We start from the raw sequence: 16,771 nt of genomic DNA on the forward strand, positions 1-16,771 counted from the left end.
ATGTATATTTGTAACCATAACATTACGATATACAGCCACTACTTCGGATTTTTTATTAGAAAACGATTTATTTCGGGCTAGTGAAAATCCTAAAACTGTTAACCAGAGTATACTTATTGGCCACTCGAATTTAGACAATTCACAAATGTCACTTTAAGGCAAATAATATATTGTTAAAATATTCAACAGAATAATTCAGGGTAAATAATAATAAGGGTTCGTCATCCGGTCCTCCAAATGCTTTACTTCTATTAAATCATACAAAATACTATATTGTGCATACGTAAGAAGTATTGTTGAGTTTGCATCCCAAGTTTGGAACCCAGAGTACTCTGATGCAAGAGACAGATTGGAGCGCATTCAGAAGAGATTCTTGAGGTACATCAGTAGCCGTTTTGGATTATCCTATACTTCCTATGAAGATGCTTGTAGGTGTCAGCATCTACTTCCACTTGTCAAAAGAAGGGAGATAGCTGACATCTCAACAATTTTGAACATCCTTAACGGCTCGATCGACTGTCCTCAATTATTGAGCAGACTATCATTGCGTGTGCCAAATAGAATGACTAGATGTAATGAGCTCCTTTACATACCTAATACTTTTTCTAATTATGGAAGAAGCTCATTCATCTGGCGTGCAAGCTCCACCGTCAACACACTAATTTTAACAATTTCTATGTTTGACTTATTTAATATTAATGCTATACAAGCTAGAGTGATTATTGCAAATTTGTTTTTCGATGATTAATTTTATTGAAAATTTACGATTGTGATTATGAATTTTTATTTTGATGTATTTATTTTGTATTTTTGTTTTTTGTTATATATTATATTATTTTTATTATTTCATAATTTTTATCATATTATTATTCTTATTATTTTGATATTTTTATTATACTGTTATTTCTATTTTTTTCTTTTTGTTTTCTCTAACTATCTTACTCTATTATCATTTTTGTTTCTTATTTTAAATGTTTGAGCTTTTATTTTTTTACCTATATGTGAAAATTATTAATGGTTTACTTAACATAATTATGTTTTTTTACTATCAATCTATGTAACTTAATAAACTGTAAATTTTCCAAATAAATAAATAAATAATGGCTTGTTGTCTCGAAATCGACTAAATTAAATTTGTAAGTAGTTCTGAAGATCTTAATTAATTAACTGCTACGAATGCATACTAGGTTTTTTGCTTAGTAAACAAACAAAGAAATAATACATTTTGATATTATCCTTTTATCTACATATGTAAAAATGAATGTCTGTCTGTGTGTGTGTGTGTGTGTCGAATAGGCTGCTAAACCACTGAACCGATTACGATGAAACTTTCATGATTTGTCGTGTGTATGTCCGGGAAGATTACTGTGAAAAAAAAACGGGAAAAAACCAGAAAAACGGGAATGAGTGTCATTGCAACGCAATAATTTCAAATGTGTTCGCTGCCTGCGTTTTTCCGACAAATGGGAACGGGAACGAGAATTGCATGCGTTAGTATGGCATTGCAACGCATGCCGGGATTCAGCTAGTTAATGATATAAAAAAAGTCAAATCACAACAAGGAAAGGTCTGTTCATACTTAACAGCACTGCACGACTTCAGCACTGCACGACTCCGTTTCAAATATGTCATTTTATTACATTTCTATTCATATCTACCTACACGTCGCGGTCACGTCACGTTCACAGCACTTTGGCCGAGTGCAAGGCAAAATCAGCTTACTTATACATTACAGGCCATGACGATACGGCGCAATATTGCTTACGTCGTATTGTATTGTCGAGTACTTACAATATTAATGCATACACGTGCATTCGTAGCTACGCGTCAGAATACAAGTCATCAAAAATGTTTCAGCGTTTATCGAACGAAAAATTATGTATAATCGCGTTGTTGTTGGAAGGAGCTTGTGGATGATGGACAAATTTTTTTTAAATATTTCCGTAAAAAATTAATTTTTTTTTAAATATTTGCGCCAAAACCATGTCGAAAGATTGAACAGCTGTCAACTGTCACTATCGATAATTGGTCTAAAACAGCAAAGCGGCAGACTCATGGCACGTAATTCGCGTGTATATTTCCACGATGGCCAAAAAAACGGATACGATACGTTGACGGATGTTGCCGTAAGGTATGAACAGGAAATGTCGAGTACTGCTGTAAGCCTGCCGTGGCGTAAACGTGACGGTTGGTATGAATATACCCATACAAAATGTACCAAAGAATACTTTTCGTACGGCCGGATACCTGCTGAAGTCGGTACGTGCTGACTAGGTATGAACAGACCTTAAATTAAAACAAAGATTTGAATTACTGACCCGACATGGTTGACCAAATTAGACAGATTTAGTCATTGCATGATAGAAATGGTTCGGTGATTATTCCGTAAAAATCGATCTCGCGCAAGTCACTAAAATCTCGATCACGGAACATCTGGCTCCCAAAAACTCCATCAATCGAAAGCTATTCGCGTGAAATATTGTACTAACGAGAGCTCGAGTGCCAAATGTTCCGTGATCGAGATTTTAATGTCTTTCGCGAGATCGCTTTTTGCGGAATAATCGGCAATAATTTTCGTGTGCGCGATCGTTATGTGCGAAATAGTCCGTTTACCATTTAGTCTTGAGCTTAACTTTATTTTATTGGATCGATAATTCACACGAAAAAAATATCATTGTATCGCGACAACCTTGGAAAGGGCTATGGCGGTAAAATCTATTGTTGATATTACTAGTGTCAGAGTCTCGTCAGTTGAGGTTAGAATTGTACAACAGGATTTTAGGATGCAGTCACTGCAGCTGGTGCAGTTGTCAGCCGACGTGTTTACCGTTTGCCTTCAGCATGCATTGGCTACGGAACGAGAGGAGATCATGGGACTACTCATTGGAGAAGTTAGTTTCGCATATTTAATTACTCTCAATATGTATAAAATACCACCTTCAACTTTCGTGCGTCAATTTCTTATTTTTAGGTGGACGATGAATCGACAGTTGTCAGTATAGCAGCTTCGTTAATATTGAGACGGTCAGATAAGAAACCAGACCGTGTGGAAATATCTGAAGAGCAGCTCGTATCGGCGACAATTTTCGCCGAAGATTTGGCTTATAAAACGGGAAAGCCTCTCAGAGTCGTGGGATGGTATCATTCGCATCCACATATTACTGTTTGGCCTTCCCACGTTGGTGAGTTACAGTGATGTTCTTGCATGTATATAAATAATTAATCCAATTGGAAAAATTTCAATTTTTTTATTTTAAATATAGATTTGGACACCCAAGCGATGTATCAACAAATGGACTCTAGTTTTGTTGGATTAATTTTTGCTGTATTTTTAACCGAGCAAAGTACAAAAGCTCACGAGGTAATGTACATATAATATATGTAGTTCAAATTTGTAAGAGTACGTTCAAATAATACATTTTGCATACATATGTACCTATATAGGTTTTAATATAAAATTGACATATTTTTCAAGTGACTATGTTTATTTTTTCATACATCTTGTAAAAGCTACTTCTGAATTTCGACATTTTTGATATTTATATCACAACTCTTACATACAAAATCCCTTATCCTATCTTATTTCTAGTGTTTCAATTGTTTTAGGTTCAAGTAACTTGTTTCCAATCAGTGGAAACGTCATCTTCAAGATCGAGAATAGAAATTCCATTGGTTATTGTACAGCCACAAAATGCACTTTTATCTACATGTTTCGAGGTATTAATTTTCTGCAGATAGTAATGAATCAATTCATTGTTGATACTTATTTACGTATTTCATTTCAATAGACGCTAATTCAACTCCCGAAAATTTTCGATGAAGAGGAGAATGAAACGTTTTCCAAAGAAACGGGTGGGATAGAGGGAGACTTTCTGACTGAACAACACAACGAAGCCGTTCGAACTATTGCTTTGGGACATATTGCCGAAAAGGTAAATATTATTAAAATACAAGATAAAACTAATAGTATGAATGTATCAATAATCTTTATGACATTTAATCATAGATGACTAGACCGATGATGGAAGTGTTAGCCGAAAGAAATCAGTATAGTAAAACACGTCTACAAATGTTACGAAATTATCATAAATTCCTTATGGGAAAACTCGAAGAATGTGGACTATTATTATAGTCTCGCATTTTGTAACTTATTCCATTTATTATTTTTGACATTTGGTTCATAAGCCATGTGATATGTACTATTAAAAAGAAGTAAGTATATATTATTTTTATATTACTATTAACCAAAATATATACGTACACATGATATGTGTTGTATTTTAACTACTTAATTTCCAATTAACATTATAAACATGAAATATATTCATAATAGATTAAATTTTTGGTTTGTAAATATTATGCAGAACTATAATATACTAGTTATTTTTTTTAATCTGTAAATGTAGATTAAGAGCAATAATATACACAAAGAATATTTGTACTGGTATATTTAACAGATGCATCAAAATTCAGATACAAAATAGATTAATAGAAAAATAATAAGTTATGTATTTTAATATGGAAAAATTAGATCAATTACCATTGTTTAAAAAAATCATGTGAAAATCAATTAAAAGTATTATTCCCACCTATCCAGTCTTGTCTGCATTCCTTTCAAAACCCTAATCAATTGTTCAGTATCTGGTTTCGTATACAAAGCATTAAGTGAACTCGAAACTAAGTCTTGACATTTGATCAAAACTCTTCGTCGAAGACTGGCGCTAATTGGAACAGAATTGTTTACAACACTATCCATCAAAACTACAGCAACTTCTATCAAATGGAGTTCATTTCCTTCCGATAGCCAAATACGTTCATTTAAACCGATTAACCTGAAAATAGTGAAATCATTGTAAAATAAGTTTTACTATTACTAAACAAATTGACAAATAAAACAAAAATACCTAGTGTAAATATCAATCAATTGTTCTAAAGGCACGTTAATATCCAATAACATTTTTGAAACGCCTCCTATATCACCATTTAATTTACAACTCTGCAGCTCCAGTTGCTTCAAAATAAATGCTGAAAATCATAATTAATCATGACATTACAAAAAAGTACACATTTCATTAAAAATACAATTTAATCAATTACGTACACAGAGGAAAGCAGTGTCCAGAACTGACATACTCTTTCCCAAGAGCGGACACCTTCCCCAGTAAACGGTTCATTTTATCTTCACTCGATGTCACGTTTCTCATATTATCTAATTCCTGATGAATTACATTCGTCCAAATGCTTTCAACAAGCAACGGATCATTGTGTCCGGAACAGTGTACTATAGCCAGCTTGCACTCCCATAAATTGTACTGATCTGCATATTCTTCATATAACTATAAATATACAGAAGAGTTATTAAAACCCGATTATATTTCAAATCATACTTTTACTAAGAGACGTTTAAAAACCTGAGTTATATCCAATAGTTGCGTTTCAAGCCGCTGTAGGGCCATTGCAGGAACTTTATCCAAGCGATGAACAGCAAAAAGTACCAATTTCTGTAAACGTGCAACTTCAGCTTTATCTTCTAGCTCTCGCAAAAATCTACCAGTCACCGGAGACGCGCCAGCACCTCCTCGTAGACAGACAACGGCACGTGAGAGCCAGTTAACGCGCTGGGTTAATTTCATACCACCACTAAAATATGAAATATAATTTTTCATTAGTGATATGAATACTCATATTTAAAATGTTCCTATATATAAGAATGTACATATGTATAATGTACCTAGGTTTACTAGCTAAGCCATCCAACACCCTCGCTGCAGCAGCATGATTGCCACACTTCTCGTAATATTTCCACAATAGGTCATAAACGTTGATAGCATCTGGATGAGTCTGTGATGTTTTCAGAAGGAAAGCTTCGAGTGAAGGTTCCGACAAAGCTATAAGTTCACCGTATAGTTGTTTCACAAGCATCCATTCGTAAACGGCCACATGTAGCAATTCATCAGAATAAGCCATGCATTCGATAACTAGTTTCCTTGCCTGAAACATTTTACAAAGAGAACAATTTTATTGACGACCACAAACTGGATTGTTTCTGTATTTGAAAAACTTACTTGGTGATTCGCATCAGCGGGGGAAAGATTCGGTACATCTGAGGTAGTATTCGGTGATTTGTTTGGCGATGTTGCTACACCCGCTACTTCAGGTTGAGTTCCACCTGCACTCTGCTCGAATAATTGTTCTAGTACAGTTTTAACTTCCCGGTATATTTCCATTCTACAAGAAATATGATTCCATCAGAATAAAGCTGTAATATGAGCTGTTGATACATTTTTATGTGCCATACCGTTTACGGAATGCGTAGTAGCCTTCTTGATCGTGATTCGGTTGATTGTTTCTATAAAAATACAGTCCAGATTTTGTAGGATCAATTTTATCCGCACAGACAACACAGAGATCAACGACTCCTTTGTAAAACCCAGCTTGGCTGAATTTCGCACACACGACAGGGAGGTTGACATGAGGAGCTACATCTTTGCACAATTTAAGAGCATTGCCTAACATCTCTTCTTTTTCAGCGAGGTTAGTTTGTTGTTTGGCGAACAGGAGAATTTCATTTGCCTAAAATTTAACATACAAATTGAGATTTAATTCATATTAAATAATACTAAAAACTCATTTTAATGTGACATTCCAGCATACTTTTGAACAAGCTGCATCTTCTGTTCTGTATAGTGAAGGGCAAACTTCCCTCAACTCACTACTAATACTGTCGACAGATGCATTATCTGACAAATATTGATTTATCAAACTTAAAATTAATAGTTCAGCCACCTCTTGACCACCGAGAAGCAATTCTCTTTAAAATAAAAAGAAAATAAAAATTCATCCAGCAAATAGATTCACTGTATTTTATCATCATTAATTCATACCTAAAACTAGCAGCTAAAAGAGCCGCTTGTTGTTCAGGCGGTAGACATGCAGCTATAACATGAAACTGATGTTCACACAAAATCTTCCAGAGACTTAACATTTCACAGGAACAATCTGAAAAAAAAAAACGAACGTGTGAAAATCATAACCAAAATAATAACAAGAAAATATAAATTCCGACTCACTAATAAATATTCTGAGGGCATCTAATGATTTTTTTTCCTTCACGAACACATCTTCTTGTCTAGTATTGTTGAGATTTGAATCGTGCAACGATACCATTGAAGATATTTTAGCGAGCATTGTATTCGAGGATCCAACCGAGTTTCTTTCTAAAAATGCTCTCACACCATACAAATGTTGTAATACTAACAAACAATCACTGCTCGTTATTGTGCTTGATAACTATAATTGCAAATTTCATTAGGAATACGAACACAGAAATAAATGACTTGTATATAAATATTAAAACTCACAAAGTCTTTGTTGTCAACGGTAGATTTGGTGACGCATTTCATTTGCCATACAGGACGCAAAATACGACCCACATAGATATAAAGTCCTTCGTGTTTCGGACTAAACTGCATTGTAGGAAAGTTCATATTTTCTTGAACACCCATCGGTTGGAAGACATTGGGTTGGTTCATCGGAGCTTGGTTTAGTATGACCGATTGATTAAAAGCTGAAGGCGATTGTCCCAGTGGTACCATATCTTGACCGGGAGATTGAAGAGCGGCTTGCAACGACTGGTGAACATTAGCAGCACTTCGACCAACCATTGGGGTGGAAACTTGTCTCGGCGAAAAATGTGGAGAGCCTGTAATTTTTAACACAATGGATGTTTAGATCTTTAAACTGAATTAGTTTCGGATAAAATGATATAGTCTCATTAAAGCAATTTGGATACAGTTCATTAAATAAGTTACGAAAATCGTTATTACTCGGATAATTGACGCTGGGTGCTTGTATTAAAATCGGCTGCCCGCCATACAAAAAGTAAGCTCTGGTGGCCCATTCGGCAATTTGATCGTGCGTGTTTCTTGAACTGCACGCTAGCACTAAACAAGATGCACATGCTTGATCGTCACGTTGCATCTGTAAGATAATAAAGTTGAAAATATTGTTAATTCAAATTTTTAATTACAATAATTGCAATGTTTCGGTTGAATACCTGGAAAAAGGCTTTCACTTGGGTGCAATCGGGTCCTTGTCCATCTACGAGCAATTGCCTTAATAAATCCACCGGTTGCAATTGTTGAATAATATGAGCACCCGTTCCGGTCAAGACTACCCATTTTATAGGACCAGACATATGTTGTGAAATAACTGATGGTTCACCTAAAATAAGCACGCGTTGTAATACAACGTAATACATAAGAATACGATAACAGTATTTTATTACTTACAAGTGTGTTGTAAAGCTTGTGATAGATTTGTCGGCGGGGGAGCTGCTCTACGCAAAGCCCACGCAGGTCCGTCTAGAGATAAAACGGCTGCAGCTTCACGGGGAGAATTTCCTGGACCAGCGCTCACTGCACCGCCACTTAAGCACCACAATAATTCACTATCGGCAGTCGGTGATGAAATCATCAATGCTGTGCCTAAAATGGGAATATAGGTAATGAAACATATACATATGTATTATGTGAATGAATTCATGAAACTTTAAAACATACCATTACTGTACGTAGCTGTGTGTACTTGTTTAGGTCTCATTGTTGGAGCATTAGCGGCAAATCCTGGTGGGAGACGGACATGAAGCAATGTTAGACACCAGGGTCGTTGGGAAGTCGGACCAGTATTAGACATGCTACAAATAATATTTAGTTTAAAATCAAATAGCTCTTATAAATTCACAAAATTCCATCATTTTATTAGTGACAACTTACAACACACATCCCGCTGAAAAATACAATCGAACTCCACTTTGGGTAATCGCCACAAGATTTAAGTAATGGGATTCCGTTTCTTCAATAGCAGATATTGCTATTATTGGTCTAAAGTTGGCACTTTCTAAAGTTCTAAAATTAATACAATTATTAATTAAATTCGACTCCAAACAAATGTGAAAGTACGTATCGGTGAGTGAAGACTAACTTGACGATATCTGTAGCGGCACTCACGATCTTTGATTGAGAAAGTTTGACAATCTTTTTAATCGAGTCTCCTTTGATCCCCAAATCAAACAATTCAATATTACCTTTTTCACTCAAAGTGAATAAAATATTGCGAGAATTGTCCACCTCTATTCTGCTAATTGGATCATCTTCATACAAAGCTGCGTTTAAAAATGAGGGAACTAAAAATGAAAGTGAACCTGTTGAATGGTTGACTTTTTTACAATGTTTACCGAACCATCCTAATTGGGCCTGGAAAAAAAAGAGTCAATATAAAAACGAACTTAATTAAAAATAGATAAAATTCACGTTAAAAGGAACAAACTTGGTAAGTTATTTCATAAAGACAACCGTCTTTTCCACCCATGAAAATACGACCTAAACTAGTTGATTGAATAACATTCATAGAAACACCATCAGTCGGCAGTACAAAAACAGGTTCAGGCACCAAATGCATCTCTTCCAATGTACCTAAAGGACCATTTGTAGTGCTACTAGAAAATGTCACACCTGAAATATTAAATATCCACAATTATCATATGAATATGCTGAATTTATCAACATATGTAAAGTAGCAGTCATTTATATAGAAGAATCATAGTAATGAGTCACGGTTGGTGATGAAAACAAAGATATTGACATGTTAACCCATTTGAACCCACGCGGTCAGTTATGAACTTACACGATGTATGCCAGCGCGGTCATTCACGGCATTTTACAATTTTGCGTCGTAAAATAAAGGGATCACTCAGGCCGGCCGTAAAACCTTTCGTTACGCTTGGTTAGATGTTGGTGATGAATTTTAAGAAAGTCACACGAAATTAAATCAGTTCCTTTTGGAGTTTTGAGGGAATAACATCGAGCGCTTTTCGACTTGCAGATATGTCGAAGAGAAAACATACGTAAGTTTTTTATTTTTACATATTTTTTATTTATCTTTATGTTTCTAATACAGTAGGACTTATTGTATAATATGCATAAGAGAAATTGCGTTTATATATCTCATATTCCTGAAAAAAAAAATCAAAAGTCGACGGAGTCGTATATGACTCCTTGGGATAATGACACATATTTTTTTCCAGAGAATGCAATTTTACTACTGCAGAGATACGGGAAGAAATTGATAATTGGGACGTCTCAACTTCCGGATTCCACATACATACATATTACCACCCCTGGAAACTGATATTCGGTTAAAGAAAAAAGTAGGGTGGAAATCAATCAACCATTTAGTATAAATATGTATAATAAATATATGGTTGGGGTTGATCAAATGGATAACCATATTTCTAACTATAATATAAGTATTAGAGAGAAAAAATGGTACATGCCTATTCTGTTTTGGAACATCGATGTAGCTGTGAATAACGCTTGGATTCTAAGCAAAAGTTTTGGTTGTAAATTTGATAAATTAGGATTTATCAGACAGGTAACAGAGACGTTGTGCAAGTGTTGTGGTCAAAAACGAAAACAATTGGTCCCATTCAGACCCGGCAAAGTTAATCAAAATCAAAAGGGAGTTGGAAGACATTTGATATTGGTCAAACAGAAAAGGAGAAATTGTGGACACTGTAAAAATAAAACGTTTTCCGCTAGTGATAACTGTGAAATTCCATTGCATGACAAATGTTTTGTACCGTATCATAATAATTAATTATTTTGTCTTCATGTATTTTGTTTTTACGACTTTTGAACCCAAAATCTCGTTTATGACATTTCTTCTTTTAAAAGGGTGCACCCTTTTTTTTGTTGACGATGTGTATATGTCACAATATATGTACCTACGTGTGTTATGTTATGCGATTTGAAAATATCATTTTATCGAAGAGATGCGTGTTTGTTATTTTTAAAATTAATTTTATAAATTTCTTAACAATAAAATTACAAATAACCAGTGAGAAAGTATTATAACTGATTATGTGACTCCATTGTGATTTTTGTTTTATTTTAAAAAACATGTTTCATTAGCCCCAAAGGTCATTCACGACACCACCTTGAAAAAAATTAAAAATGTTGAAAAATCAATTAACTATCCATCCCTATCCTATAAAAAATATTTCCCATGAAATAACTCAAAGATTTTGGAAAATAAACGAAAAAATAGTCCTGGGCACATGGGACATGTGTTTTCACGCGAGCTCTGGATTCAAATGGGTTAAGGATAGAACTATTAGCTAGTGCAACACACAGACGTTCACTCATACTACTACGGCCAACCTGCATAAATGACTTTTACTATACTAATTTTATCATAGAAGTTTACCCAATACGACTATTTCAACAGTCGTGGTTAATATGAGCAAATATTTGACAAAGTTTTGGAATACTCCGGATTTCGGTTTGATCAGACCAACGCTAACAATGGTTTCACCGATGCCATCAAAATAAGCTACGTCGGTTCCATGTTCATACGCCCACACATATATGTCGCTGTCAATAGTTAACCATGCGCGATTTATTTCTGGAAAAAGTCCCATCATGCAATGGCATTGCATATCTATCATCGAATTAAGGAAATATTACATCACTATTCAAATACACCTTATAAGTATAGAAATAATCAAATTTGAGTGTAAAGGATACGTCCGAAATGTTCCATAACTTCGGGTGGGAGAGGAATCTTTCCAATGGTTTTCAATTGTGAAAGATTTTGATGACCCATCATTAAGCCAGCGAGACTTTGATAGTCAAAGTCATTCAATCCACTGACAGTTGGTCCATTTTGAGCCGCGACACCCGTTGTCTATAGAGAAAAAAGTTGTTATTACAATAAAGAAAGAAATAAATTACAAGCATGGTTTAGAATATTGTAATTACTTCAATGAACGAAGAGGTTGAAGCATCTGATACGATTCTCATATCCAATGAGCGACCGGCTAATTCCAGCAGTTCCATTTGCAAATTAGGATTATCCATGTTTCCTGTTCTATCTATTCCTGATATATTAGGTTGGAATGTCACTGGCATTCTGTCGAACAAATCTGGAATATTATTTTTTTACACAAATAAAAAAAATAGAGGGATTATATAGTAAACAAAAAAAAACAATTACCATAAAATTCTTTGAAACCAGGCAATTTATAGCAATTGCTTAATACATCCTAGTTCAATTTTTGACCTAAAAATTGAGATATTATAGAATCATTTGAAGTTTCCTTTTTTTATTTATTTATTACTAATATTTAATATTCATTTTTTTTATTTTAAAACGTCATTTTTAATCAACAGAAAATTGGCCGAATTGACAAATTTCAAAAGCATACATCAAACTCGATGCGTATTTCGGGGGAAATTTCAGAGGTTATGTTTAAATTTCATCTGAAGTGTGATAGTTTTTTCAACGAAAGCTTACTAATGAGTTATTAAACCGTGTTACATTTAATATTGACCTCACAATAATCTTAGTAGTGCGATTTGAATACATAATGTAAACATTTAAATGTCACTATACGACTGTAGTGTGATATTGTTGATTGATAGATGTCACAATACAAATACGAACTTTTAGCAAACTGGTGATATAATCGCTCCGATGGAGTCAAATAACATTAAAATGAGACGCAGTGCGCGGCTCTGAACGAAAATGCTCGCCTGAAAGACTCCAGTTGAGGATTTATTTAAGGTTATGACGTATATACGCCGGCGACCGCGCCAACCGACACACCAAACCGGCCCCAGTTCATTTATATTCGGCCATAGCATTCAAGTGCATAGCGCACAGATTACCGGTTCGGTGATTATTGGTTACAAAGCGCTCGTCTAAAAGTCACTAAAATCTCTATAAAGTCTCTATCATACTAACGATAACTATCATACTAACGAGAGCTTGAGTGCCAAATATTGCGTATTCGCAATTTTCATGGCAAAAAGTGACCACCGCAATGTGACTAATAATCCAATTACCCAGATTACCAACGGAGGTATATATGCGAAAAATATTAGCTCATTATGGACAGTTCGAACTTACAAAAGTTCTCTATGGGGCCGTCCACACCAACGATATTACTTGCAATATTTTCCATATCCAGTTCCCATATTGCAACCTGTGGTTGCTATTTAGGAACTGGCTATGGAAAATATTGCAAGTAATATCGTTGGTGTGAACGCAACCTATGAGTCCACATAGTTTACGCAAAGTAACGGTAAAAAAATAGGTTTTGTAAATTAAACATTACTCCTAAACCTTCCTTTCAATTAAAATTGGAACATGTGAAATTTTATGTATATAGCTATCTTAAATCGTATGATTTATCAGATTAGTATTTCTCAACCTGTGGGGATTGCTGTATTCAGTTTTGTATAAAATGTATGTACATTTCCAGTGGCGTCGTTAGGGGTGGTCACCTGGTGCGTGGCAGTCACTTAAAAAATATTTTTTTATTAATTAATAGTTGCCAGTGTGCACATAATTGTGCACTCGGTAAAATATCGCAATTCGGATCAATGGAATTAATAACTTAAAATTTAATAAATTTTTTTGAAAAAAAAAATCTATTGTTTTTGTCGACCACTTTGTGCAAAGTGCTATGCCGCATCTCTTTTCACGATATACGATTCGAAGGCGAGAAACAGAGACGGAGCATGGTGAGTGAGTACTTCGTAAACACTCACCATGCTCTGTCTCTTTCCACGATATACGATTCCAAGGGTAGAAAGAGAGACAGAGCATGTTAATAACATTCAAACGCGCGCGCGCGCGCACGAATTAGACAATTGTTATATACGATAAATATTTGTTAATTGTTATGACTTACGAGAGAGAAGAAGCGCCAAAAAATAATCTAAGCTCACACGTTGTTTCTAGATTGCGTCTCCGTCTGACTGAATCATTTAACCTTTTTACCTTTAGTTACATACACTGATTTCTCAGGAATTTGAACAAAAGCCAATTATGGCTCATATTTGATGATATATATATAGCTGCACCAGATGAATTTCGTGGTATACAGAAAGCTGTATATATACAGAAATTGCAATGAAGCGTGTAGCCGCTTGAGGACCGTAATACAACGAATATATCGAATTAGCGTTTTTCAATTTGGTGTCACTCGGTGCAGACCGCACTCCCTGCACGGGCTAAGAGACGCTACTGCATTTCAATACATCTTCACGCTATATATCTTATAGATTACGGATGTTCCATGAACGAGATTTTAGTGACGTGTGTAATATCGCTTTGTGCGGAATAATCACCGAACCATAAGCAACCTACGACCCGCAGGTCACCAAGTGACCTATTTAACAATTTCATGTGACCCACTTGAATATCTTGAAATTGAAAGTTTAGAAATGATTGATTTTAAAATTTCAACATTGCGGACTGCTAAATTCAAGATGTCGAGGAAAATTTAGAAAGAAACGAAAGATAATCATCTTCTCATGATATCAATATGTTGGACATCATTTTCTAAGGAGATTTCATATTTGAATAAAATAGGATTTGCCATTTTATCCGCGTTCAGTTCTACAAATGTGAGCAAATATTTTCAAATTAACTATTAAAAATTCAGAAGTTTGTATCCGTCTCAAGGTAACTAAATATAAACTGGACTGTTACAACAGGTTCAACTCAACAACTCTACAAATCTCTTTTTATTAAAATAAATGCATGCATATGTAGGCATTTTACAAATTCATATATAAAATATTTATTCATAAAAATCAAAGATATAATATACATAATAGGAGATACCAATTTATTGATGTACATGTTTTAATGACATTGCAAAACAAATGGATAGCACTACAGCGGCAATGCTCCCCACAGCAACCAAAACAGATTTCTTTTGAGTTTTCCTTCTTTTCGCCGAATTTTTCTGTAAAATAATATCAATTATTGTAAAGACTTAACTTAAGACGTAAAATAAATTTATTTTATAAGTTCGAAATATTCGCACTATAATAAGTAGAATTAATCATGTTTCTAATATGTACATATTTACATTTTTAAGGGTTTTTAATTCATTTCCAATATCAAAACAAAGGGTTTCCATTGTATCGATTGATTTTAAAATTGCATCAGTCGCATAAGTGCTGGGCCGACAAATAATTTCGTCCTCACATGTAGTTCGCTTTAACAGTATTATATTTGCTGAAAGACTTGAACATATTCTGTGTAAATGTTTTTCGTTTTCAGTCAAAATATCAGAAATATTCTCCGCTGTTAAATATTTAGGATCGCTCACGCTTAAAAAAAGAAGTAATAAAACACATTAAATATACTGACATACATGTTTAAAAATTTTAACAAAATCAAATCGATTAAAAACGAAATAGTATTACTCGGAATATTGTGTATTAAGAGGTAATTGCTTAGCTGCTTTAAGTATGTCTTCTCTAGTTTTAAGTGAATCCACACCCATTACAATCAAATCGATTTCGGACAGTTCAGATATATCTTTTATACCAATATTATGCTCTCTGAAAAACATGACGATAGATGGACACAATTAAATCTTCAGAACATATTAAATGAATATTATATAAAGTAGCATTATATGCATGTACATACATAAAAATTGATACCGAGTTTTCTGCATCAACTGCAGTTAGTAGTGCAGCTACGGCTGGTGTAAATCCATCAGTAGCGAATGATTTCGGATTACTATAATAACCTAAGCTCTCCATATTTATGACGCTAATGTGAAACAATTCAAGTTAATCTTCCAATGAAATATGCTGAAAATAAATTTAATGAACCCCTTAATTATGATAATTTCATAAACACCGCAGTCAATACGAAATGAAATTAACATATTTATGTAGAATACATCAGTAATGTTTTGAATAAATACCTACACTCCTGGTATATTTTTGTAACAAATAAAATTGTCTAATCCATGTACCACAGTTTTCAATTATAATATATTATTAACACATATTTAGTTATACGTTGCAACTTGATATCTGTTTTATGGAGGGTTTTTTTCAACAAAACAGGAAAATATAAACTGTCAACGCGTATAAGCGCTCAAATAGCTGTCAAACAATGTGGCCTTAAGTCAATAAATTGAGACCCACTATGAATCGAAAAATTAAACTTATGTAGATGTATGGAAATTAGAAAGAAAACAAGAAATTGGAGACTTATGTAATGATTAACTTTAAAGTGATATTTATCTGTCGATTTGAAAATTCGTCATAGATTTTTAATTCATTTCAAATAATAATAATGACAAAATATTTTTTGTTGCATGTGGAACGCATGTCTAAAAAAAAACAAGATGTAACACTAACAGATCTTTGATCTTCACGGTAAAATAGGGATTCAGCATTCTTATTATTCCATGGTTTTAACTTAAAACCATAGCAGCGGTTTATCATACATCGAAAATAAGCGCGCAGGATACAAGAGGAACAAGAAAAACAGACTTTTCCTCCCGTATCTGCCAGCGCATATTAAACAAGGCTGTACGACAAAAAGAGAGATAATTATACTTAAAACCATAGCAGTGGTTTATCATACATTGAAAAATAAACGCGCGCTTGGGACCCCCGAATATTAGGGGCCTCGAAATGGGCCTTTGGTACCAAAATTTATAACTTATAAATTATTATCATTCTCCGTTTATTACGTTTGTAAGCCAAGAATAAATGAAATTAATACCAATTTTACATAGTATTTTAAAATAGTACCTATTTTATTCCAAAAACTGTTTCAAGTACATATGTATATGTAGTAGCGGTGACCGTCACCGCATCGAAAAGTCGAAAAATCTAAAATGTTCATTTACAATGAATACATATGAAAAGCGGGTAGTATATATATC

At 34.1% G+C, this 16,771-nt stretch overlaps 3 protein-coding genes across 7 annotated transcripts; 1 reads left to right on the forward strand and 2 right to left on the reverse strand.

The window, feature by feature from the left end:
- Positions 1–2,708: 2,708 nt before the first annotated feature.
- Positions 2,709–4,909, forward strand: LOC143914781 (lys-63-specific deubiquitinase BRCC36-like). Its single transcript, XM_077435124.1, has 6 exons — positions 2,709–2,891; positions 2,972–3,182; positions 3,264–3,361; positions 3,607–3,717; positions 3,789–3,932; positions 4,007–4,909. The coding sequence occupies exons 1-6, from the start codon at positions 2,784–2,786 to the stop codon at positions 4,130–4,132; spliced, it is 798 nt and encodes a 265-aa protein (XP_077291250.1). The 5' UTR covers positions 2,709–2,783; the 3' UTR covers positions 4,133–4,909.
- Nup154 (nuclear pore complex protein Nup154) lies at positions 4,431–12,696 on the reverse strand. Of its 4 annotated transcripts, none has more exons than XM_077435120.1 (23): positions 12,594–12,696; positions 12,055–12,120; positions 11,820–11,983; positions 11,586–11,745; positions 11,266–11,499; positions 9,328–9,512; positions 8,983–9,254; positions 8,775–8,906; positions 8,562–8,695; positions 8,292–8,486; positions 8,057–8,223; positions 7,827–7,980; positions 7,362–7,702; positions 7,071–7,290; positions 6,885–6,999; positions 6,655–6,811; positions 6,299–6,573; positions 6,066–6,228; positions 5,732–5,991; positions 5,412–5,640; positions 5,102–5,336; positions 4,905–5,025; positions 4,431–4,832 (listed from the first exon to the last, which is right to left on the reverse strand). In XM_077435120.1, exons 3-23 carry the CDS (start codon positions 11,967–11,969, stop codon positions 4,580–4,582), a joined length of 4,152 nt encoding a protein of 1,383 aa, XP_077291246.1. In that variant the 5' UTR covers positions 11,970–11,983; positions 12,055–12,120; positions 12,594–12,696; the 3' UTR covers positions 4,431–4,579. The 4 variants fall into 4 exon arrangements, with proteins under 4 accessions (XP_077291246.1, XP_077291249.1, XP_077291245.1 ...); XM_077435123.1 differs by having other exon boundaries at positions 11,820–11,970; positions 12,594–12,693; XM_077435119.1 differs by having other exon boundaries at positions 12,505–12,693.
- Positions 12,697–14,558: 1,862 nt separating this feature from the next.
- Positions 14,559–16,025, reverse strand: LOC143913981 (uncharacterized). Of its 2 annotated transcripts, none has more exons than XM_077434034.1 (5): positions 15,797–16,025; positions 15,514–15,680; positions 15,285–15,422; positions 14,945–15,188; positions 14,559–14,818 (listed from the first exon to the last, which is right to left on the reverse strand). In XM_077434034.1, the coding sequence occupies exons 2-5, from the start codon at positions 15,627–15,629 to the stop codon at positions 14,699–14,701; spliced, it is 618 nt and encodes a 205-aa protein (XP_077290160.1). In that variant the 5' UTR covers positions 15,630–15,680; positions 15,797–16,025; the 3' UTR covers positions 14,559–14,698. The 2 variants fall into 2 exon arrangements, with proteins under 2 accessions (XP_077290160.1, XP_077290161.1); XM_077434035.1 differs by having other exon boundaries at positions 14,568–14,818; positions 15,801–16,025.
- Between the last annotated feature and the right edge of the window lie 746 nt (positions 16,026–16,771).

Source organism: Arctopsyche grandis, chromosome 7, assembly GCF_051622035.1.
Source record: "Arctopsyche grandis isolate Sample6627 chromosome 7, ASM5162203v2, whole genome shotgun sequence".
Lineage (NCBI taxonomy): Eukaryota > Metazoa > Arthropoda > Insecta > Trichoptera > Hydropsychidae > Arctopsyche > Arctopsyche grandis.

Excerpts from the sequence above, each read along its gene's own strand:
- LOC143914781 (XM_077435124.1), top strand. The coding sequence starts at position 2,784 with ATGCAGTCACTGCAGCTGGTGCAGTTGTCAGCCGACGTGTTTACCGTT. Across the intron at positions 2,892-2,971 it reads TGGGACTACTCATTGGAGAA|GTGGACGATGAATCGACAGT; the intron begins GTTAGTTTCGCA and ends TCTTATTTTTAG. Across the intron at positions 3,718-3,788 it reads TTTTATCTACATGTTTCGAG|ACGCTAATTCAACTCCCGAA; the intron begins GTATTAATTTTC and ends TCATTTCAATAG.
- Nup154 (XM_077435120.1), bottom strand. The coding sequence starts at position 11,969 with ATGCCAGTGACATTCCAACCTAATATATCAGGAATAGATAGAACAGGA. Across the intron at positions 5,992-6,065 it reads CCGCTGATGCGAATCACCAA|GCAAGGAAACTAGTTATCGA; the intron begins GTAAGTTTTTCA and ends AAAATGTTTCAG. Across the intron at positions 4,833-4,904 it reads TTGATTGATATTTACACTAG|GTTAATCGGTTTAAATGAAC; the intron begins GTATTTTTGTTT and ends CACTATTTTCAG.
- LOC143913981 (XM_077434034.1), bottom strand. The coding sequence starts at position 15,629 with ATGGAGAGCTTAGGTTATTATAGTAATCCGAAATCATTCGCTACTGAT. Across the intron at positions 15,423-15,513 it reads AACTCGGTATCAATTTTTAT|AGAGCATAATATTGGTATAA; the intron begins GTATGTACATGC and ends CATGTTTTTCAG. Across the intron at positions 14,819-14,944 it reads AATTAAAAACCCTTAAAAAT|AAAAATTCGGCGAAAAGAAG; the intron begins GTAAATATGTAC and ends ATTATTTTACAG.